Source organism: Salvelinus sp. IW2-2015, linkage group LG6.2 (assembly GCF_002910315.2).
Source record: "Salvelinus sp. IW2-2015 linkage group LG6.2, ASM291031v2, whole genome shotgun sequence".
Lineage (NCBI taxonomy): Eukaryota > Metazoa > Chordata > Actinopteri > Salmoniformes > Salmonidae > Salvelinus > Salvelinus sp. IW2-2015.
Window position 1 is genome coordinate 1,485,482 of NC_036846.1, and position 25,153 is coordinate 1,510,634.

Sequence of the window (25,153 nt, forward strand, 5' to 3'; positions counted from 1 at the left end):
TCCTGAGCACATTGGAGCAGGCTTTCATCAAGGATCTCTCTGTACTTTTCTCTGATCATCTTTCCCTCGATCCTTACTAGTCTCCCAGTCCCTGCCGCTGAAAAACATCTCCACAGAATGATGCTGCCACCACCATGCTTCACCGCACGGGTGGCGCCAGGTTTCATCCAGATGTGACTCTTGGCATTCCTGCCAAAGAGTTCAATCTTGGTTTCATCAGACCAGAGAATCTTTTTCTCATAGTCTGAGAGTCCTTTAGTTGCCTTTTGGCAAACTCCAAGCGGGCTGTCACGTGCCTTTTACCGAGAAGTTGCTTCCTTCTGGCCTGATTGGTGGAGTGCTGCAGAGATAGTTGTCCTTCTGGAAGGTTCTCCCATCTCCACATAGGAACTCTGGGACTCTGTCAGAGTGACCATTGGGTTCTTGGTCAACTCCCTGACCAAGGCCCTTCACCAATTGCTCAGTTTGGCCGGGCGGCCAGCTCTAGGAAGAGTCTTGGTGGTTCCAAACTTCTTCCATTTAAGAATGATGGGGGCCACTGTGTTCTTGGGGACCTTCGATGCTGCAGAAATGTTTTGGTACCCTTCCCCAGATCTGTGCCTCGACAAAATCCTGTCTCGGAGTTCTATGGACAATTCCTTCGACCTCATGTTTTGGTTTTTCCTCTGACATGCACTGTCAACTGTGGGCCCTTATATAGACAGGTGTGCCCCTTTCCAAATCATGTCCAATCAATTGAATTTACCACAGGTGGACTCCAATCAAGTTGTAGAAACATCTCAAAGATGATCAATGGAAACAAGATGCACCTGAGCTCAATTTCAAGTCTCATAGCAAAGGGTATGAATACTTATGTAAATAAGATATTTTTGTTTTGTTTTTTTCCACCTGTTTTTGCTTTGTCATAATGGGGTATTGTGTGTAGATTGATGAGGAAATGTTTTTATTTAATCAATTTTAGAATAAGGCTGTAACGTAACAAAATGTGGAAAAAGTCAAGGGGTCTGAATACTTTCCGAATGCACTGTATATGCTTCAGTAAGGTTGGCTTCTTAACGTTCAAAGCAATGGTTATCAACTGCACCGCTGAAATGGAAAGTAAATCACAGAAAATAGATGTTGTGGTGGCAGCTGCAGAGAAGTGCTTGGGGGTACGATATTTGACTTCAGAAGAGTTATAGCATGTGTTGAGTGGTAGAGTCCCGTCCTCTCAGGTGTTGGCCTGGGGTAGGATCAGATCGGGTTAAAGTAGTGGAATAAGGTGATCGGTTATAATGAGTATAGGGTTCGTTGGTAGGGTAATTCAAGTATATGTATATATTAAAAATATTAAAAATTCCCAGTTCCCCTTTCCCATTTTTTTTTATCACAAAGTGTATTGGATCTATATACTATAGTTCAGTTGGGGGATCGGTAATGCAAAATATTGGATGCCAAACGCCATTAAACCTACCTGAAGAAGAAGAAGATCAGTTTATGTAGTCCTGCTGAGAGTGCATTGGATTACATACTGTGGAAACGGTGAGGGTGACCAGAAGTGGTCTTGTGATAATTGTTGGTGTTTCTGCCGGTCAGAGGGAGAAGGCTTTAAAGGAAAGGGCGCCATTGAAAGGAGTGATTACTGGGGTAGCAGTAAATGTAAAAGTTGACCAACTGAAGGGTAAGATTCTCTGTGTTTGTGATGCTCGTCGTTTGGTGCGACACAGACAGGGTGGCGTGAGTGGTGAAACAGAAGAGTCATTGTCTGTTCTTTTGAGTTTTGATGTTGAGTCTTTTCCCGACAAAGTCTTTTGCCGAATACATTACGTTGTTACAGGTGTCAAGCTTATGGGCATGTGGCAGCAGTGTGTAGGAGGGAGGTTCCTAGGTGTGAGAAGTGTGCAGAAGGGCATGAGACAAAGGAATGTGTAGCATTGGGGAAAGTAGTGGTATGTGTTAATTGTAGGGGTGCCCATGGGGCTGGGGATCAGAAATGTCCTGTGGGAGAGAGGCAGGTTGAAGTTTCCAGGGTTAGAGTAGTGCAGAAGTCGGCATATGCTGAGGCAGTGAAGAAAGTACAGGAAGATGGGTAAAGGGGGTGGGATCCTGAGAGGAGTTGTGTGTGTAGTAGATCTGTACCAGTACTGAGGGATAGGCCAACAAGTGATTTATGTTTCAGTAAGATTGGATTTTTAGCGTTTATAGCAATGGTTATCAACTGTCTTGCAGAAATGGAGGTTGTGGTGGCAGCTGCATAGAGGTATGTGGGTGTGACTTGACATCAGTAGTGTGTTAAGTGGTGGTGTCCCATCCTTTCAGCTTGTTGGCCTGAGGTAGGATTAAATATAGTTAAATAGTGGAGTAGGGTGGTGTTATTTTTTATAATAATTATTTTATTTGTTTTGTGAGTGTAGTGTTAGATGGAATAGTATTTAAAAAAAATGTTTAAGCAAAGTATAAGTGAGTTGTACTCCAGTCTAGTAGGTGGCGGTAATGCAACATAGATTAGATGCCAACCGCCGTTAAACCTCATCGAAGAAACGTTGGACCACTATTCCCACTATACTAATGCGCAAGACATTTTCGGAAGTAGTTAGTGCGCCTGCGTACAACAAACGGTCGCGCGCAAGATTTGAGTTTTGTTTGGATGACTTCGTGCATGGGGAAAAGATAATACGTGCATTTTTAACTATGTAGCTAGCAATGGCAAAAGCTTCCAACTTGACGAGGACAGATTTGGACTCTTCTTTTGAAAGCCAGTTGTCAGTTTCAAGCCGAACTTCTAACAGAAGTTTGCGAGTGGCAGAGAAGGAAAGAAGAAAGAACCAGACCGGGGATCCATTTGTACTTGCGCTGAAGTACTTCTCAGAAGGTAGCAAGATAAGCTAACTTTTGCTAGCCTGCTAGTATAATATTGCTTGCAGAAGGCAAGCGTAGCTAACGTTAATGTTGTAGCTACCTTTTAACCAAAGTGAAATAGCTATTTGACCGTATGGCAGCCCAGCTTATTGCTATGTGATCTTACCAGACCCCGCCCAGTTTAGTTTTGGAAACACCCTTTTACTTATTTTGGACACAACATAGAAACAACCATTACAGAGACTGCCTATGTTGTGTTCCAAAGTTACCTTTTACTGTAACTTATTTTGCTGACGTTAGTTAGCTAATGCATAACAAGTGTGGGTGGGGTATGGTTAGACTGAACAAGGAAAGCAAGGTATGTAGTATGCACAATTTGCAAGTCATCATTTAGTTACGAAGTACAACAATTGCATATAACTTAATTTATTATTCAACAGATATTTATTTCATGCTAAGGTTAATCACACATAAACAATAAGAGGATATCTAGCTAACGTTACATGTAACGTACAAAATAAATACAATCATGTGATTGGAAATGTTACAGCTGGATGTTACCTACTAACATTGTTTGTTATTAATAAGTACATTGGAATTCAATAGCTAAATACCTAGCTACAGTAACTAAAGCGCATCCAGTCACAGAATGTCCGTGACTTCACATGAGTTGTTTGTTTCCTAGTGGAGGCAGGTACCCCATGCGTTGGGAACGATGTACTGGAGAGGAACCTGGTGCTGGTGGAGAGAGTGGGGCTCAGTCGAGGATTCCCTCCTGAGGCCATCTCTGTCATGTTGGACTACGCTATGAGCTTACGTATGGGTACGAACAACCCGCAGCCACTGCAACTACAGACTGACATGAAATATAGATTTACACTATGCTGAATTAATTTGACCATACTTAACATTTCAGCGCTTTCTCTTCCCTGAACAGGAGGTGTGACGTGTGTTCGGGTCCTGAAGTTTCTAATCCCCGCAACCGTGGTGCCACAGGAGGCTGTTGTTCGAGCAGTGTCGTGGTTATGTGTCGGCAAGATAGCAATCAGCACACAGGTAAAGAGCTCCTCTGTCTCAAAGGTCTATAAGTCACACTCACAGATTTAAAGGTTGACACTGAAGACGTAACGTAACATTATAGTACTAGTTTCATCAGAATTGCTCTGTGTACTCTTTCCCTATACGTGCTTGAAACTGGTGTTATGGGGTGTGTTCCAGGTTCTTTTCCTTCGGTGGGTGCTGACTGTTTTCGACATGATCGACTCCAAGGACCATCTTCGAGCCATCTATGGCTTCATCTTCAGCTTTGTGACTGAAGAGTATTTGGTATGTGCAGGAGTCGTATCCCCCCCCCCACGCTCTGATGATATCAATGAATGTCTTGAGTTTTTACTTTGGCATTAGATTGCATTGCTATTTAAACTCATGATTGAGTTGTTGTGTTTCAGTCTCCTTACATCTGCCATTTGCTTTACCTTTTGACAAGGAGAGAAAGTGGTAAGTGACTTCTTGTTACTCAATGAACCATTACCATAAGGTCCAAATTGTTCCTGCAGCACAACATCGCTTCATTTTTTATTTTCTTTCTGTCATAGTTCGGCCATTCAGAGTAAGAAAACTGTTGGACCTCCAAACAAAAATGGTAAAACAAAGAATGTTTTTTTATGTTCTTTTTTAAGGTGTTGTCAAGTGAATGCATGGGAGACATCTAACAATTGTATTACTGTTATGAAATAGTTGTGATAAATGGCAGGAGGAGAAAATACTTGCATACTGTTTGTAGCTCTCTACATAATTCCCATAAATAGTTAATCCTCTGTACCATTTATCTGTAGTTGCACTTTGTAAATGATTGCTACATCCATCAACCTGAGAGCGGAGTCCACGCTGTGAGCATGTTGCACTGAGTTTCATTCATTTCCTCTCATCTTCTGTCTCCCCAGGGCAGGCAGCCGTTCCTGTTGCACTTGCTGTCATTGTACAAAGTGTTTTACCCCGAGTTGGTGACGCTTGCTCTTCCATCACGAATGAGGGTTAGTACACGGATCACACCTAGTGACCTCTTTCCATTGCACAAACCACACTTTGTTGTTCACCTTGTTGTTCACCAGGTTTGGGATCGATTTCATCCATATCCGATCTGGAAGTGAACTGAAATTCCAATCCAATTCTCTTCATTGAAACCCTGACAAACATCCGTAATGTCAACATGTATCTTTTCGGCTGTCGTTCAGAGTGGGTTTAAGAACCACAATTCCACGTGGAAGGTGGCGCTCAGTGCTGTCCAGAAGAGGAACAAGGTCCAGGTGTCCTCTGACATCAGCCTGACCCTCAGGCTCAAAGACAAGACCAACTCCAGAAAGAGGGTAAGGCCATGAGCTATGGCACACCATTGACAAGGAGACAGATGACCTTAAACACCGTCTTTATAAAGGGTCTTATTGCTAATGTATAGCACACATTTTTTTAGGGGTCAGGACATTTTGTCCTCCATAGACCATGAGACTCATTGAGTCAACTGACCTCCTTGCTTTTTGGATCTATCTGGATATAGACACTTTGTGGCACTGTCATAATCTAATGAACTGTTTACAATATACTTACAATATACTGACATTCCTATCAGAAATTGAATCACCTGGAGTTACCATCGTTGAGCTCGTCTATCCAGAGCAACTCCTCCTCCAGCCGAAGCAGGAAGGTCTTCTCCCTGGAGCAGCTCCACTCCTTTCCACAGCTGCTGGACAACCTCCACTGCATAGAGGTAACTCTCTCTCTCTTTCTATCTCTGTCTCGCTTTCTCACTATCTCGTTCTGTCTCTCGCTCTTTGATCTCTTTCCATCTTTTTATCTCTCACTCACTCACATAATCCTGATTATTCACACAATGGTATGGCCTTGCGGTACCTTGTTTTGAGACAGATGGAAGATGAGGATTTAAGCAGGATGGATATACTGTGTTCTAAGGTTGGGCGATGTCAATTTTTTTCCCAATCGTGATTATGTACTCATAAAACATTGTAATATGCAATGGTATCTCCCCCCTTTTGGCCAACCCCTCCCAAAATACTTTGTTATAGGTAGCGCAAGCTAGCACTAGTTGGCTGTACCTGCGCCTAAACTCCAGTATTTTTCATCCTATTGCCTGTTCTCCCCCTTTTTAAATAGTGAGCCAACATGTTTTCAACACTCAACTCATTTTCTCATGCTCTCTCTTGTCTCTTTGTATAGTGAGCAATATGTTTGGAACATCAAATCGCAGTATTGAATCGGGAAAATCGCAGTACAGTGATCCCTCGCCACTTCGCGGTTCACTTATCGCGGATTCGCTATTTCGCGGATTTTCATAATGCATTTTTTTTTTTTTTTTTGGTGCATTGTGCTCTGCATTCTGTTCGCTAAAAACTCACTCCGCTTCTTGTATCAAAACATGCTACGAATTGTGCTATCATTTTGTCGTCTCGTGCAGTTATTGTCGTACATAAAACAGCTTGGCAAATTTACATTAACTTCTTGCGAACTATAGGGGGTGTGTTTCATGCATTAGCATATTTGTGTCTCCAAATTAAACTGCCTCGTGCTAAATTCTTGATCGTACATATGCATATTATTGGTTTTATTGGATTGAAAACACTTCTAGTTTCTATAGAAGTTGAATTTGTTCTGTAGTAGGTACAGAAAATTTCTACAGCACTTTTCATGACAGGGTTCGATTTCAGAATTTTTACCTCTGATCTGGGGTCGTGTTTATAAGGCCACAGTGATGCTATGAAGAAACGACACTGCCTCGTCTTCTCTGGGGGTCTGTCGTCATAACGTTTTAATGAAATACGATGGGAACGTTCACAGCCATGTATAATGACAAAATGTACAGAGACCCCCTTTCAACGTGCGCCTCAAGCGTGAAGGCCATCGACCTGCCTCGTTCCAAATCGTTTTCTAACCAGCAATATTTTCCGGTCATGTTTTCAGTCGTTATAGTTGTTAAAAACATCATAATGTAGTGAATTTGAAACGTTTTATAGCAATTTATATCCGTTTAGTGCGATTCTGAGGAATTTATTTGTCGTTGCACTCTGAAAGTTTGGACACTGTAGTTCAGCGTCGTTGGTGGTGGTCTTGGTGGTGGACATTTCGAAGGACAGAGGACATCTATCGACCAAAAGACGTTTTATAACATGAGAAAGGATACATTGCCACAAGAATCTGATGGAAGAACAGCTCAAAGTAAGCAATATTTAAAATGATAAATCGTGTTTCTGTCGAAATATTTTAAACGCATATTTCGCCATTTTGTTTGGTATAGCTTCACTTGGCCAACCCTGTATTGAAAAGTAAGGATAATTTTAAAAATGTAATCAGCGGTTGCATTAAGAACTAATTTGTCTTTCGATTGCTGTCCACCTGTATTTTTAGTCAAGTATATGATTAGCTTTCAATTAAACTAGATCACTCTGATAGATGACGTCAGACATATTGAGGCTTGATTTCCTAGTATTTTTATTGTGTACCACGGTTTTGTATGGCTAAATATGCACCTTTTCGAACAAACTGTATATGTATATTGTAAAATGATGTTACAGCAGTGTCATCGGAAGAATTCTGAGAAGGTTAGGTGAAAAATTAATATATTTTGGCGGTGATTACGTTTATAGCGCTCTTTGGCTGGAATCGATGCCTCTGGTAACTTTTGCACATGTGGTATGCTAACTTATCGATTTATTGTGTTTTCGCTGAAAAACGCTTAGAAAATCTGAAATATGTGTCTGAATCACAAGAACTGGGTCTTTCCATTGCTATGCTTGGTCTATTTTATATGAAATGTTTTATGATGAGTAAATTGGTCATAAACAGTTGTCTTGCGCTAGTAATTCTAAGTCGATTTTTGATGGTGCGGTAGGCAATTGTAAACTGTGATTTCTACCTGAAATATGCACTTTTTTCTAACAAAAACTATCCTATACCATGAATATGTTATTCAGACTGTCATTGAAGAGGTTTTTTTCTTGGTTAGTGGATATCAATATCTTAGTTGAGCGAATTGGTGATAGCACTGAAGGAGTAAGAAACTGATGAGTTAGAATAGTGGTGTATTTTGCTAACGTGTTTAGTTAATAGATTTACATATTTTGTCTTCCTGTAACACATTTAAAAATCTGAAATGGTGGCTTTATTCACAAGATTGTTTCTTTATCTGGTTGTCTTGGACTTGTGATTTTAATATTTAGATTGCTACTATCTACTTGTGAAGCTATGCTAGCTATGCTAATTAGTGTGTGGGGGTGTGGGGGGTGCTCCCGGATCGCGGGTAGAGGCTCGTGAAAGGTTAAGTTGGCCAAATTATCTTGTAATTTCTGAACATCTCCTAAACCCATAATGTCGACGAAACGGCTTACACGTGAGTCACTGTATTTGTATACATGTAATATTGCTAATTGTAAAAAAAAAAAAAGTTATTCTATTTCGCGGATTTCACTTTATCGCGGGTCATTTTCGGAACGTAACCCGCGATAAACGAGGGATTACTGTACATGCGAATCGGCATCAAGTATCGTCATAATATTGTATCGTGAGTCCCTGGCAATTCCAGGCCTAGCTATAGTGCGAAATTGCATGCTACAACTGGACAAAATATAATGTTGTTGAACCTTGGACAGAGGCTGAGTGCTCTATATATATATAAGGGGGAGAACATATTGATACACTGCCGATTTTGCAGTTTTCCTAACTTAAAAGCATGTAGAGGTCTGTAATTTTTTATCATAGGTAAATTCACTTCAACTGTGAGAGACGGAATCTAAACAAAAATCCAGAAATCACATTGTGTGATTTTTAAATAATTAATTTGCATTTTATTGCATGACATATAGTATTTGATACATCAGAAAAGCAGAACTTATATTTGGTTACAGAAACCTTTTGTTGCAATTACAGAGCTCATACGTTTCCTGTAGTTCTTGACAATGTTTGCACACACTGCAGCAGGGATTTTGGCCCATCCTCCATACAGACTACTATCCAGATCCTTCAGGTTTCGGGCGCTGTCGCTGGGCAATACGGACTTTCAGCTCCTCCAAAATTTTCTATTGGGTTCAGGTCTGGAGACTGGCTAGACAACTCCAGGACTTGAGATGCTTCTTAGGAGCCACTCCTTAGTTGCCTGGCTGTTTGTTCGTTTCGTTGTCATGCTGGAAGACAGCACCAGCAGACCTATCTTCAATGCTCTTACTGAGGGAAGGAGGTTGTTGGCCAAGATCTTGGATACATGGAGCCCCTAGCTCCATGCCTCCCATCTCCTCAATACGGTGCATTCCGTCTGACTCTGCATTTGCAGAAAGTCCCCAACATTTCTCATGCGTCACGGTTGGGATGGGTTCTTGGGGTTTACTCATCATCCTTCTTCTCCAAACACGGCGAGTGGAGTTTAGACCAAAAAGCTCTATTTTTGTCTCATCAGACACACGACCTTCTCCTATTCCTCTCTGGATCATCCAGATGGTCATTGGCAAACTTCAGACGGGCCTGGACATGCGCTGGCTTGAGCAGGGGGACCTTGCATGCGCTGCAGGATTTTAATCCATGATGGCGTAGTGTGTTACTATGGTTTTCTTTGAGACTGTGGTCCAGCTCTCTTCAGGTCATTGACCAGGTCCTGCTGTGTAGTTCTGGGCTGATCCCTCACCTTCCTCATGATCATTGATGCCCACGAGGTGAGATCTGCATGGAGCTCCAGACAGGGGTGATTGACCGTCATCTTGAACTTCTTCCATTTTCTAATAATTGCGCCAACAGTTGTTGCCTTGTCACCAAGCTGCTTGCCTATTGTCCTGTAGCCCATCCCAGCCTTGTGCAGGTCTACAATTTTATCCCTGATGTCCTTACACAGCTCTCTGGTCTTGGCCATTGTGGAGAGGTTGGAGTCTGTTTGATTGAGTGTGTGGACAGGTGTCTTTTATACAGGTAACGAGTTCAAACAGGTGCAGTTAATACAGGTAAGAGTGGAGAACAGGAGGGCTTCTTAAAAGAAAACTAACAGGTCTGTGAGAGCCGGAATTCTTTACTGGTTGGTAGGTGATCAAATACTTATGTCATGTAATAAAATGCAAATTAATTACTTAAAAATCATACAATGTGATTTTCTGGATTTTTGTTTTAGATTTCGTCTCTCACAGTTGAAGTGTGCCTATGATAAAAATGACAGACCTCTACATGCTTTGTAAGTAGGAAAACCTGCAAAATCGGCAGTGTATCAAATACTTGTTCTCCCCACTGTATATATATATATATATACACACACATTTTTATATGTATACACACACACATTTTTATATGTATGTATTCCTTTCTGGTGGCGCTTGAAAACAGGTTTGTGTGTGGAACAGGTTTGTGTGTGTCTGCATGGCTTGCACATGACGGAGCAAAGTGACAGTCAACTGATGATGAACGGGGCTGTCTTGCCGTAGTGAGTTAGGTTATAAATCATGGGCTGGATAGAAACAAAATGTACCGTCTTCAGAACTGGATAATAATTGCTTTATTTGCCTCATCCTCCTCTCTTAATATTGTATGTTTGGGCTCTCATAAAGCTGTGATAGAGAATAGCCTAGGCCTGTAGACTCCGACTCGTTCTTGTTCTTTATGAAAGGGGCAACTTTACGATGCCTTAGGTTATTTGATAAAACTTTAACTTGTCTTGAAGCTTTTATGATAGGCCTAGTAGGAAATTGGCCATTTGGTTTTCAACCTCGCATGGAGTGATTTTTACGCCCTGCACGGATCATTTATTTCTTAATAAGCTTAAACTTGATTAAACGTATTACTTTTTTTTTTTTTTACGGCTTTTGATGTGGTTTGTACTCTCTCATTATTAGTCCCCTGGCTACCATAGGCTTTTAGGCTATTCAAACAACTTTTTGAGATGGAACTCCGTTAGATAGATTTGTTTCATCAGGAGAAAGCCATGCAGGCGTAAAATGATGAAAGCGTAGCCTACCAGTAGCCCAAAGTCATATTCATACCGAATTAAAGAGTTAGTCACAAGATAGTTAAGGAGTGTCCGTTTATATACAGTGCCTTCAGAAAGTATTCACACCCCTTGACTTTTTCCATCTTTTGTTCTTACAGCCTGAATTTGTAACTGATCTACACACACTATGCGATAATATCAAAGTGGAATTCTGTTTGTAGATATTTTTTACAAATGTATAAAAAATGAAAAGCAGAAATGTCTTGAGTCAATAACTATTCAACCCCTTTGTTATGACAAGCCTAAATAACTTCAGGAGTAAACATTTGCTTAACAAATTGCAGGGACTAACTCTGTGCAAGCACAGATTCAATGACAAAGACCAGGGGTGTTTTCCAATGCCTTGCAAAGAAGGGCACCTATTGGTAGATGGGTAAAACAAACAAAAAAAAGCATATATTGAATATCCTTTTGAGCATTGTGAAGTTATTAATTAGATGGTGTACCAATACACCCAGTCACTACAAAGATGCAGGTGTCCTTCCTAACTCCGTTGAAAGAGAGGAAGGAAACCGCTCAAGGATTTCACCATGAGGCCAATGGAGATTTTTAAACCAGTTAGTTTTATGGCTGTGATAGGAGAAAATGGAGGATGGATCAACAACATTGTAGTTACTCCACAATACTAACCTAAATGACAGAGTGAAAAGAAGGAAGCCTGTACAGAATACAAATATTCCAAAACATGCATCCTGTTTGCAACAAGGCTCTAAAGTAATACTGAAAAAAATKTTGCAAAGCAATTAACTTTTTGTTCTGAATGCAAAGTGTTGTGTTTGTAGCAAATCCAACACATCACTGAGTACCACTCTTCATATTTTCAAGCATGGTGGTGGCTGCATCATGTTATTGGTATGTTTGTCATTGGCATGGTAGTTTTTTAGGATAAAAAGAAAAGGAATAGAGCTAAGCACCGGCAAAGACCTAGAGGAAAACCTGGTTGTCTTTTTTTCCCCAAGAGACTGGGAGACAAATTCACCTTTCAGCGGGTCAGTAACCTAAAACGCAAGGCCAATTCTATACTGGAGTTACTTACAAGATGACATTGAATGTTCCTTAATGGCCTACTTACAGTTTTGACTTAAATTGGCTTGAAAATCTATGACAAGACTTGAAAATGGCTGTCTAGCAATGATCAACAACTAACTAGTGGAGAGTTTTGAAAAGATTAATGGGAAAATGTTGCACAATCCAGGTTTGTAAAGCTCTTAGAGACTAACATGTATTGAATCGGGGTTGAATGCTTTTCAACTTCGACATTAGAGTATTTTGTGTAGATTGTTGTCAAAACATGACAATTAAATACATTTTAATACTATTTTGTAACAACAAAATGTGCAAAAAGTCAAGGGGTATGAATACTTTCTGAAGGCACTGTATATACACTTTTGAATAGGTTTAGGCTATAAGGCCCACACATCTGACAGAGAGAGCGCGAGAAAGAATATTCTGACTGGACATTTTGCTCTGCTTTGGTGGAATTCTCTGCTCTGTCTAGCCTACATTCCCTTCTTGTGCTCTGTATATAACATCTACAGAGCTCCAGTCAAGTTTAAATATGCTAAACCATCATCTGTCACATCACAATGTCGTCACCATTTGCAATGGCTGTCAATCATTGCTGATAGACGATGCTATAGTAATATCGCCCCACCCTACTGCTTTTCTTAGTTGTAAAAATCAATTATTGAAGGTGTCCAGCACTGCCCATTTCACTTGTAATGTCTTTTTAGGGCCACATGGGGGAGCTATGTCACCAGCACAGTTTTGGTTGTATTAGAACTGAACAAGGGCTCAGCTCAACCTTGTCTCCCACTCAATATGACGGCTAGCGTTGTCAGTGAAATTTGTTTGTTATTATCCAGAGCCATAAACAGATTCATGAGCTCTGTCCATGTCGTTTTGTTTTCTAAATTTGTCATTGCTCTGTTTACAGACTTTATCAGGGTTTGTTTGTCCCGACGAGTTATTAATTAACTGGCCAACAAAGATGTATCACATGGAGCCACATTGAAAAAGTTATAAAGTGTTGACAATTACAAAATGGCCGCTCGCAAATACTGTTTGCTTGTCAGATACATTGACCTGATCGAAACAGATACACTGCTGTGAAAAATTATTTGGCCATTTTCTAATTTTCTTTGCTTTTGTGTATTTTTTTATACTGAATTATCAGATCTTCAACCAAAACCATGAGTGAACAAATAACACAACAATTACATATTTCATAAACAAAGTTATGCAACACCCAATGTCCCTCTGTGAGAAAAGTAATTGCCCCCTTACACGCAATAACTGGTTGTACCACCTTAAGCTGCAATGACTCCAAGCAAACGCTTCCTGTAGTTGTTGATCAGTCTCTCACATCGCTGTGGAGGAATTTTGTCCCACTTCCATGCAGAACTGCTATAACTCAGCGACATTTGTGGGTTTTCAAGCATGAACTGTTCGTTTCAAGTCCTGCCACATCTCAATTGAGATTAGGTCTGGACATTTGCTAGGCCATTCCAAAACTTCAAATGTGTTGCTTTTTAGACTTGATTTGTGTTTTTTGACAAGTGTCTTGCTGCATGACCCAGCTGCGCTTCAGCACACAGACGGATGGCCTGACATTCTCCTGTAGAATTCTGATACAGAGCAGAATTCATGGTTCCTTGTGTTAAGGCAAGTCATCCAGGTCCTGATGCAGCAAAACATCCCCAAACCATCACACTACCAACACCATGCTTGACCGTTGGTATAAGGTTCTTACTTTGGAAAGTGAGCAATCACCGCAGCTGTTCACCCCATGTTAGTAGCCGCATGTACATTGTCAAATCAAAACCCAACCTTCATGTACACATTGTGATGCACGGATGTTCCAAACTCGGCTTTAGACAAGACTGACTTTATGACCAAAATTWTTCTATTTACAATTTGTAGTCAATTTTGACAGTTTCTGACTTGTATCGTTTTCAAAGGGACATTTAAGGACATTTACGGTTCACGATAAATAAATTCCCCTCACTGTTGAGCTGGGCAATAAGGACAAATCCATATTGCAATAAGTTGCCTAAATTGATTCGATAACGATAAATGGAACGATAAGTTTATAACAATGTGTACCACATTTTTTAAAATCCTTTAAACTAGAACTGGGTGACATGGCCTAAAAATCTTAGCCTTTTTTAAAGATTTGTTGTACAACTAAAGGTAAAATACCCTGCATTTCAGACAGTCAGCAATAATCTAATGAATTAAGGCTTGTGAAATTGGTAATGCAACTGCTCGGCATGTGACCGTAAGGTGCTACAGACAGTAGTGCGAACGGCCCAGTACATCACTGGGGCCAAGCTTCCTGCCATCCAGGACCTATATAATAGGCGGTGTCAGAGGAAAGCCCATAAAATTGTCAGATACTCCTGTCACCCAAGTTATAGATTGTTTTCCCTGCTACCGCACGGCAAGCGGTACCAGAGTGCCAAGTCTAGGACCAAAAGGCTCCTCAACAGCTTCTACCCCCAAGCCATTAGACTGCTGAACAATTCATAAAAACCACCACCGTACAATTTACATTGACCCCCCCCTGTTATTGTTATTCTTATTGTGTTACCTTTTATTTTAGCTTACTTGGTAAATATTTTCTTCTTCTTGAACTGCACTGTTGGTTAAGGGCTTGTAAGTAAGCATTTCACGGTAAAGTCTACACTTGTTGTATTCGGCGCATGTGGCAAATAAAGTTTGATTTGATTATAAGCCTTCAACAACCATAAGACCCATTAATGTAATTATTTTATCAAAATAGTTTAACCAGGTTTTGAAGTCGGTCTGAAAATTCCCTTTTTGTTTGAAATTTAACCACAGCCATGCATAATGCACATTCACTAATAATGACTAACTTCTTGTAGTAGGCATGACAGAAAATGAACACAGGTATAGAAAATGAACACAGGTCTCATAAACAATCTCAAGCACAAGCCCACGTGCTAGTGAGTAGCCAGCTATTTCAGCCAACTTGGATCTATTTGCTAGTTAACAAGGTAGAACAGTTGAATTGTTATAAACACACTCTTGTCTGTCTCCAACTGCTTGAACAGCATGCTAGCCTGTCCACTTTGTTCAGATGTTTAAATCAAGTGGCATACATTATTTCTCAGAACACGTCGCCAATTCCTTATCTAATTGTGTTTTGTGCTTATTGCGCTTTTATAAAATACAGACTAGACAGCTTGTATAACAGTCTTTGGCTAAAATGCTGTTAGCGGTACGTGGTACCGCAATGCTGTGCGACACAAACTGAGTATTACATTTCCAGAATCAATGTTCCTTGATACTCCTGTTTTAGTAGTGCCTGCTTTGTGCACAATTTGAGGAGTTAAAACAATAAAACGGTATCGTTAGAAAGGTTAACTCAATGGAAAGGTTAAATGATTTTTCAAGAATTTGGGTCCGTGGACTACGGAGAGAAACAAAATGGTGCAGTTTGATGCCATGTGGCGTCAACTGATGCTGGAGATGGTGGGTCTGGGCAGGTGTGATGTAGCTGTCGTTTGTAAGTATGTCTTGTATTATTTATAAAATAAAAAAGATTAACTTTTCCTCTATTCCAGTAAAATAATGTCTCAATGTGTTTTCGTTGTCCTGATGACCGATTCTGTTGGACCAAACCTCAAATGCAAATAGTGAGTTGTCAGATATTATTCATCCTGGTCAGACAGGTTTTTACATGGAAGATACATTGGATATAAGACAAGTATTTTAATCAATAAAACGCCATGAAAAATCTAGGGAAACAGGTCTGGTATTCATAGCAGATTTTGAAAAGGCTTTTGATCAAGTAAGACTAGAAATAATATATAAATGCCTAGACCATTTTAATTTTGGAGAATGTCTTCTACAATGGGTTAAAGTTATGTATAGTAATCCCAGGTATAAAATAGTAAATAATGGCTACTTCTAAACTGTCGAGTAGTAAAACAAGGTTGCCCACTGTCGGCATATCTATCTATTATGGCCATCAAAATGGTAGCTATTAAAATCAGATCCAACAACAATATAGATTGGCTTGAAATCCAGGACTTAAAAACAAATGCAAATAGTCTGTGTAGCCATTTGATTAGATTGGGGATAGAAGCTGTTTAGAAGCCTCTTGGACCTAGACTTGGCGCTCCTGTACCGCTTGCCGTGCGGTAGCAGAGAGAACAGTCTATGACTAGGATGGCTGGAGGCCTTCCTCTGACACCGCCTGGTATAGAGGTCCTGGAAGGCAGGAAACTTGGCCCCAGTGATGTACTGGACCGTACGCACTACCCTCTGTAGTGCCTTGTGGTCGGATTCCGAGCAGTTTGTCATACCAGGCAGGGATGCAACCTGTCAGGATACTCTCGATGGTGCAGCTGTAGAACCTTTTGAGGATCTGAGGACCCATGCCAAGTCTTTTCAGTCTCCTGAGGGGGGAATAGGTTTCGTTGTGCCCTCTTCACGACTGTCTTGGTGTGCATGGACCATGATAGTTTGTTGGTGATGTGAACGCCAAGGAACTTGAAGCTCTCAACCTGCTCCACTACAGCCCCGTCGATGAGAATGGGGGCGTGCTCAGTCCTCCTTTTCCTGTAGTCCACAATCATCTCCTTTGTCTTGATCACGTTGAGGGAGAGGTTGTCCTGGCACCACACGGCCAAGTCTCTAACCTCCCTATAGGCTGTCTTGTCGGTGATCAGGCCTACCACTGTTGTGTCATCGTTCAAACTTAATGCCTGGACGTACAGTCATGAGTGAACAGGGAGTACAGGAGGGGACTGAGCACGCACCCCTGAAGGGCCCTCGTGTTGAGGAGCAGCGTGGCGAATGTGTTGTTACCTACCCTTACCCCCTTAGGGCGGCCCATCAGGAAGTCCAGGATCCAGTTGCAGAGGGAGGTGTTTAGTCCCAGGGTCCTTAGCTTAGTGATGAGCTTTGAGGGCACTATGGTGTTGAACGCTGAGCTGTAGTCAATGAATAGCATTCTCACATAGGTGTTCCTTTTGTCCAGGTGGGAAAGGGCAGTGTGGAGTGCAATAGAGATTGCGTCATCTGGATCTGTTGGGGCGGTATGCAAATTGGAGTGGGTTTAGGGTTTCTGGGATAATGGTGTTGATGTGAGCCATGACCAGCCTTTCAAAGCACTTCATGGCTACAGACGTGAGTGCTACGGGTCGGTAGTCATTTAGGCAGGTTACCTTAGTCCCTGTGCTTAAGAACAAACACTATTGTGGTCTGCTTGAAACATGTTGGTATTAGACTCGGACAGRGGGAGGTTGACAATGTCAGTGAAGACCCTTGCCAGTTGGTCAGCGCATGCTCGGAGTACATGTCCTGGTAATCCGTCTGTTACTTGCCTCAGCGAGCATAAGTAATTTAGCTTGTCTGGTAGGCTCGTGTCACTGGGCAGCTCTCGGCTGTGCTTCCCTTTGTAGTTTGTAATAGTTTGCAAGCCCTGCCACATCCGACGAGCGTCGGTGCCGGTGTAGTATGATTCGATCTTAGTCCTGTATTGACGCTTTGCCTGTTTGATGGTTCGTCGGAGGGCATAGCGGGATTAAAATATCGCCCTTAAACCAGTCATACAAAGCTGGTTGCAATTCTAGTTTCATCCTCCAGAAAAGACAGAACAAATGTTACAGCAAATAATATGGTTAAATTCAAATATACCAAATTGATTTAAATAAAAATATTTATGGAATAATAAATAAATAAAAATGTGTATCTTTGTTAATGATATTATGAATAGGAAAGGTGGAGTTATGTCACATGTGCAGTTAAACATATATACAGAAATGTTTGCTCTCTCCAAAATTACAACGAACTGATTGCAGCATTACTGGAAAAATGGAGGGACGATGGATAAGGTAGGGAACTTGTCTGCCCTTTTACTAAAGACCAAAACGGGCAAAAAAACTCAAAGGCATAAATACAAAAATATATCAGTGTTACTTGAGGACCAAAATGTCGACCGCAGCACCATACAGGTTTCAAAATAGTTGGGAAGAGATTCCGTGGCACGTGGTTTATGAACTGATACACAAAACACCGCTTGATTCAAAATTTCGTTTTTCAATTTAAATGATTTATACAAAATTATTTCCACAAACAGAATGTTATCTATATTGGGCATCCAAACATCTCATCAGATTTAGCCACAAAGAGACAGCATCATTAGATTACTTATTTTGGTATTACCCTTTGTTTCTGGTCACTGGTTCAGGAATGGCTGAAAAATCACATTAATCTCTAACCCTACAAATAGCACGGTTTGGAGATTTGGACAACCATAGTCAATCAATCAACAATATAATAATATTGTACTTTTAGTAAAAATATTTATCTCTAATTTACAATCTGTAGATACTATGCAATTAGACATGTTCAGAATTTATGTGAAACATTAAAGCACATTTGAAAAATATATGGAACCTGGAAATCATTAGGGAACAGTTTATGGAAATAGGTGGGATGGACTGAGAGTAGCTGAGGGGTTGGGTTTAAAAGCTTGTGTTCTATAATAGTTATGACTGAAACTATATCTACAGTTGAAGTCGGAAGTTTACATACACGTAGGTTGGAGTCATTAACTCGTTTTTCATCCACTCCACAAATGTATTTTTAACAAACTATAGTTTTGGCAAATTGGTTAGGACATCTACTTTGTGCATGACACAAGTCAGTTTTCCAACAATTGTTTACAGACAGATTATTTCACTTATAATTCACTGTATCACAATTCCAGTGGGTCAGAAGTTTACATACACTAAGTTGACTGTGCCTTTAAACAGCTGTGGAAATTTCAGAAAATGATGTCATGGCTTTAGAAGCCTCTGGTAGGCTAAATGACATCATTTGAGTCAATTGGAGGTGTACCTGTGGATGTATTTCAAGGCCTACCTTCAAACTCAATGCCTCTTTGCTTGACATCATTGGAAAATCAAAAGAAATCAGCCAAAACATCAGAAAAAAATTGTAGACCTCCACAAGTCTGGTTCAATCTTGGGAGCAATTTCCAAATGCCTGAAGGTACCACTTTCATCTGTACAAACATATTACACAAGTATAAACACCGTAGGACCACGCAGCTGTTATACCGCTCAGGAAGGAGACGTGTTCTGTCTCCTAGAGATGAACGTACTTTGGTGCGAAAAGTGCAAATCAATCCCAGAACAACAGCAAAGGACATTGTGAAGATGCTGGAGGAAACAGGTACAAAAGTATCTATATCCACATTAAAACGAGTCCTATATCGACATAACCTGAAAGGCCGCTCAGCAAGGAAGAAGCCACTGCTCTAAAACCGCCATAAAAAAAGCCAGACTACGGTTTGCAACTGCACATGGGGACAAAGATYGTACTTTTTGGAGAAATGTCCTCTGGTCTGATGAAACAAAAATAGAACAGTTTGGCCATAATGACCATCAGCACCGGGTGGCAGCATCATGTTGTGGGGGTGCTTTGCTGCAGGAGGGACTGGTGCACTACACAAAATAGATGTCATCATGAGGTAGGAAAATGATGTTGATAAATTGAAGCAACATCTCAAGACATCAGTCAGGAAGTTAAAGCTTGGTCGCAAATGGGTCTTCCAAATGGACAATGACCCCAAGTATACTTCCAAAGTTGTGTCAAAATGGCTTAAGGACAACAAAGTCAAGGTATTGGAGTGGCCATCACAAAGCCCTGACCTCAATCCCATAGTAAAAGTGTGGGCAGAACTGAAAAGGCGTGTGCGAGCAAGGAGGCCTACAAACCTGACTACGTTACACCAGCTCTGTCAGGAGGAATGGGCCGAAATTCACCCAACTTATTGTTGGAAGCTTGTGGAAGGATACCTGAAACATTTGACCCAAGTTAAACAATTTAAAAGCAATGCTACCAAATACTAATTGAGTGTATGTGAACTTCTGACACACTGGGAATGTGATGAAAGAAATAAAAGCTGAAAAAAATCATTGTCTCTCTTATTCTGACATTTCACATTCTTAAAATAAAGTGGTGATCCTAACTGACCTAAGACAGGGAATTTTTACTAGGATTAAATGTCAGGAATTGTGAAAAACGGAGTATAAATGTATTTGGCTAAGGTGTATGTGAATTTCCGACTTCAACTGTATACTGAAAAACCACAGACCAAGTGTAACCACTCCAGCCCAGGACTTACACATCCGGTTTCTTCATCTGCGGGATCGTCTGAGACCATCTACCTGGACAGCTGATGAAATTGAGGAGTATTTCAATCTGTAATAAAGCCCCTTTTGTGGGAAAAACTCGTTATGATTGTCTGGACCTGGCTCCAAAGTGGATGGGACTGTGCCCACCAAAGTCTGTGCCCCTGTCCAGTCATGTGAGGCCTAATTAGGGCCTAGTTTATTTATTTCAATTGACTGACTTATATGAACTGTAACTCAGTAAAATCGTTAAATTGTTGCATTTATATTTTTGTTCAGTATAGATGTACTGTCTATCAAATTACTTTGCTTGTTATGTAACTACTGTAAAACAAAATTAAGTGCCATGTGTGTAAAATGTACATGTAACGACAAACAACAAAAAAGCTGTAAAAGCGGTTTATTTTTGTCCTCTGAACGGGGGAATTGGCCCCCAAAAATAAAATGAATAAATACAAATAAAAATTGTGAGTTGAGGCTGCTTGTCATAGAGGAAGAAGTGGTCTTGAGAAGGTGCTTGGAAGGTACACACAGCCTACAGTCATTGAACACAGCACAGGAGTGAAGGAACCAAAAAGTACATGAAAACATGTGGACATAAACACTTTATAAAAAAAAATATTGCGATACATGCAATTGGAATATCGCACAAAAACATACATTAATCGGTTTCATTCGATATATCGCCCAGCCCCATTTTAAACTACTACTAGTTTGATGGTTGTAGCCATCAGTTGTCCCATTAAATATCACCCAAATAAGAAAATGTATTTCATTTCAAACTTCACATTTTTCTACTTTAGGCTACTTATCGTAATGAATGATATCAGCAAAATGCCAGCGACAAGTGGTCGGTGTCGATCATTTGCTGTTTATCGTCCCAGCTCTACCTCAAGGAGCCAACGTGTGCAACAAGCCGTTGTGACAGCACTTGCTACTTTTTATGGCTTCACGGCTACTAACGCTGGGCAGGACGTTGGACAAGACAGATCAGCTAGTACTGTCGGATCATGCAGTGCAAACAAATCAGCGGCGCAATCGTTGAGGGATCACTGATTCCTTATGTTAGCCCCCCCCCCCCCCCCATCATTAAAAGCAGTCGTTTCTCAGACGAACGATGCCGTTGCTCCTTAGTTATGGGAAGACTCAGCCATGTCTGTTGACAATCTGTCAATTTTTTCTTTAATTATTATGCTTAAGTTCCCATATTACCAGGCAGCTGTTCACACAATAGACAGACAGACCACTCCGTGTGGAGAAATGTCTGAATGCTGCTTGCAACAGACATATCCATGATGGCCGTAGTATGAGGATTAGTAGATGTGACAGATTTAGTCCAGTCAGTGACAGAAAGATTGCTCACTCAATGAAAACAAGGACACTGGCAACAGAGATCCTCTTATTCAATAACATGAAATATCTTCAATAATATAATCTCCTGACATGAAGCTGTTCAGAACATGATGGAACTTTGGAGTTTGATGGTCTCTGTGTTTGTGGTTAAGTGGTGGGGTTCATGAGTATAAGTGTGTGTTTTTAAGGGTGGTGGGGTTTGATGGGGTTCATACTGTGTGTGTGTGTGTGTGTGTGTGTGTGTGTGTGTGTGTGTGTGTATTGACTGGTTTAATAATAATCTCCCCCTCTTCCACAGCTCCCATCCCAGATGGGTTCTCTGCTGGGCTCCAGTCTGGCCCTGTGTTACCTGGACTACGTACAGGATGACTCCACCTTCCTCCGACTCAACTTCTGGCTGGGCCACGCCCTCCATGAGGGTAAAACTATGAACTAACCATTCACCAACCACTACGTCTTCCCTCCATTGTCTCTCTTACATCGTGAAAGAGGGAAGTATAAAGAAAAAAGCCCAAAACACTCAATTCTCCGTACCCTCCAAATGGACCCTCATCAATTCCCAGTAGGCATTTCAAAGCAATAGTCTGAATAGCTTTTATGAAAAAGGAAGAGTTTTGGTGTCAATGTTGTATAACTAACAAATCTGTCTCATCATAATAAKAAGAAGAAGAAGAAGAAATAAAAAACATTTTTTTTGGGGGGGGGGGGTGTTTCAGAGTTTCTGTTCTGCAGCGGGGACGGGGGCTCTGGGAGTTCGTCCGAGGCACTCCACTTCCTCAACAGGTTGCTCTCCACACAGCACTTCCTCCAGGTGAGCTTCAGCCCCCTCATCGCCGCCATCCAGGCCCCTCTCGCCTCCCGTTCTCCTCCCTGCCCCTCCCCTCTTTGCCAGATCGGTATCTGTAAGAGTGGGTTAAACTCTCTCTTCTCTTCTCTGCTCTCACTTCTCCCCTTCTGTTCATTAATAAATTATGCCACAGTCAAACGCTAATTTGAGATGCATATGTTTTGTCTCCCCCCACCTCAGGAGGGCTTCTCCAGCACAGAGGGCTTCCTCTACAAGTTCCTGAACGTTTGGGATGGTTCACTCCTCCGCCCCCAGATCCTAGGCTTGCTGAGTGACATCCCTGTGGTCCCCAGTTCCTGTGAGTAGGCCCTGTTTGCTTGGCTGCCTCACGCTCCTTTCCTCCATTCTCTCTCTCCCCTAATTAAACAGATGAACTGTAACCGGGGGGGGGGGGGGCACGTGACTAGTTTTCCCAGGCTCCCTGGCATATGCTGCCAGCTTGCAATGTGCTGGGGATTGCATGGTTAGGAATGTTGAATTCATTGCTCTCCCCATCTCTCCCAGGTATCAGCCAACTTCTGTTTGAGCCCCTCATGCAGCTATTCTTCACCTCCACGCTCTTCTTCAAGGTAATAGTAAACAGAATCCCTCGAAATAGATCCTGCTTCGAATCAAACTTAAGAAGATTGCATCATACCACCATATCCATGTACAGTCCAGCTATCAGCAGTCTAATCCCGGGTCGTATTAATTTCGTACCAAACAGAAGAAAACGTACTGAAACAGGGAGCAACTACGTTTGACAAAGTTTTGCTACAGTGTGCCTTAATGAACACAACCCTGTTGTAGTTCTAACTATCCCTCTTGTTTTTTTCCACTTTGAATATGTTTAAACTCCAACAGCCCTCTGTTGTCTGTCCTCTCTAGTGCAGTGTGATTGACTGTCTGAACAACATGCTGTTGAAGTGGCTGACCTGGCACTCTGTGTATGCCCTGGAGGATGGCCTGGACATCAGTCTAAACAGCCACACACCCATGTGAGTCTCACTGTACCTGTCCCACTTACTCAAACACGTCCCTGTCCCACTCATTCGCTCAGATACATCCCTGTCCCACTCAGTCATTCACTCTCACTCACTCACTGTCACTCACTCACTGTCATTCACCCACTGTCACTCACTCACTCACTCACTCACTCACTCACTCACACTTCCAGCACCTCAGCCCCATAACTTCTTTGAGTTAAAGACATACAGTGCATTCGAAAAATATTCAGATCCCTTCCCTTGTTCCACATTTTGTTATGTTACAGCCTTATTCTCAAATGAATTAAATACAAAATGTTCCTCATCAATCTACACACAATATCCCATAATGAAAAAGCGAAAACAGGTTTTTAGAAATGTTTKCATATGTATAAAATAAAATAAACAGAAATACCTTATTTACATAAGTATTCAGACCCTTTGCTATGAGACTCTGAATTGAGCTCAGGTGCATCCTGTTTCAATTGATCATCTTTGAGATGTTTCTACAACTTGATTGGAGTCCACCTGTGGTAAATACAGTTGATTGGACATGATTTGGAAAGGCACACACCTGTATATAAGGTCCCACAGTTGACAGTGTATGTCAGAGGAAAAACCAAGCCATGAGGTCAAAGGAATTGTCCGTAGAGCTCCGAGACAGGATTGTGGTGAGGCACAGATCTGGGGAAGGGTACCAAAAAGTTTCTGCAGCATTTAAAGTCCCCAAGAACACAGTGGCCTCCATCATTCTTAAATGGAAGAAGTTTGGAACCACCAAGACTCTTCCTAGAGCTGGCCGCCCAGCCAAACAGCAATCTGGCGAGAAGGGCTTTGGTCAGGGAGGTGAACAAGAACCCGATGGTCACTCTGACAGAGCTCTAGAGTTCCTCTGTGGAGATGGGAGAACCTTCGAGAAGGACAACCAAGATTTTCTGGTCTGATGAAACCAAGATTGAACTCTTTGGCCTGAATGCCTAGCATCACGTCCGTGCTTCTACATCTGCATTGCTTGCTGTTTGGGGTTTTAGGCTGGGTTTCTGTACAGCACTTTGTGACATCGGCTGATGTAAAAAGGGCTTTATWAATACATTTGATTGATTGATTGGAGGAAATCTGGCACCATCCCTACGGTGAAGCATGGTGGTGGCAGGATCATGCTGTGGTGATGTTCTTCAGCGGCAGGGACTGGAAGACTAGTCAGGATCGAGGGAAAGATGAACGGAGCAAAGTACAGAGAGATCCTTGATGAAAACCTGCTTCAGGACCTCAGACTGGGGCGAAGGTTCACCTTCCAACAGGACAACAACTCTAAGCACACAGCCAAGACAACGCAGGAGTGGCTTCGGGGAAAAGTCTCTGAATGTCCTTGGGTGGCCCAGCCACTCACGGACTTGAACCCGATCGAACATCTCTGGTTGGACCTGAAAATAACTGTGCAGCGACACTCCCCATCCAACCTGACAGAGCTTGAGAGGATCTGCAGAGAAGAATGGGAGAAACTCACGAAATACAGGTGTGCCAAGCTTGTAGTGTCAGACCCAAGAAGACTCAAGGCTGTAATCACTGCCAAAGGTGCTTCAACGAAGTACTGAGTAAAGGGTCTGAATACTTATTAAATGTGATATTTCCATTTATTTATTTTTTTATCGCAATTGCTTTTTGTCATTACGTGGTATTGTGTGTACATTGATGAGGGGAAAAAATGTATGTAATCCATTTTAGAATTAGGCTGTAATGTAACAATGTGGAAAAGTCAAAGGGTCTGAATACTTTCGGAATGCACTTTATTTCATTGTCTTCCTCTCCAGAATTCTAACTCTTCACAAACGCCCAATCCGAACCCATCAAGGTTAAAGAGGTCTCCAATACATTTTTATTCCCTTCCCATTTTCAACTTAATCTCTGGAGGGAAACTCAATGAAACGCGATGCTTAAATCAATGGCTGTG

The 25,153-nt window shown here is 41.5% G+C and overlaps 1 protein-coding gene across 2 annotated transcripts in view; it reads left to right on the top strand.

Moving 5' to 3' along the window:
* Positions 1-2,586: 2,586 nt before the first annotated feature.
* The window catches only part of cenpi (centromere protein I), a 28,195-nt gene continuing 5,628 nt past the window's right edge, over positions 2,587-25,153 (top strand). For both annotated transcript variants that reach the window (XM_023989819.2, XM_023989820.2), the window contains exons 1-14: positions 2,587-2,851; positions 3,524-3,661; positions 3,776-3,894; positions 4,057-4,164; positions 4,287-4,335; positions 4,434-4,480; positions 4,782-4,871; positions 5,073-5,204; positions 5,465-5,602; positions 21,689-21,809; positions 22,107-22,201; positions 22,418-22,535; positions 22,742-22,806; positions 23,105-23,214. In XM_023989819.2, coding sequence (XP_023845587.1) covers positions 2,683-2,851; positions 3,524-3,661; positions 3,776-3,894; positions 4,057-4,164; positions 4,287-4,335; positions 4,434-4,480; positions 4,782-4,871; positions 5,073-5,204; positions 5,465-5,602; positions 21,689-21,809; positions 22,107-22,201; positions 22,418-22,535; positions 22,742-22,806; positions 23,105-23,214 — 1,499 coding nt within the window. In that variant the 5' untranslated portion in view covers positions 2,587-2,682. The remainder of the gene's footprint in view (positions 2,852-3,523; positions 3,662-3,775; positions 3,895-4,056; positions 4,165-4,286; positions 4,336-4,433; positions 4,481-4,781; positions 4,872-5,072; positions 5,205-5,464; positions 5,603-21,688; positions 21,810-22,106; positions 22,202-22,417; positions 22,536-22,741; positions 22,807-23,104; positions 23,215-25,153) is intronic.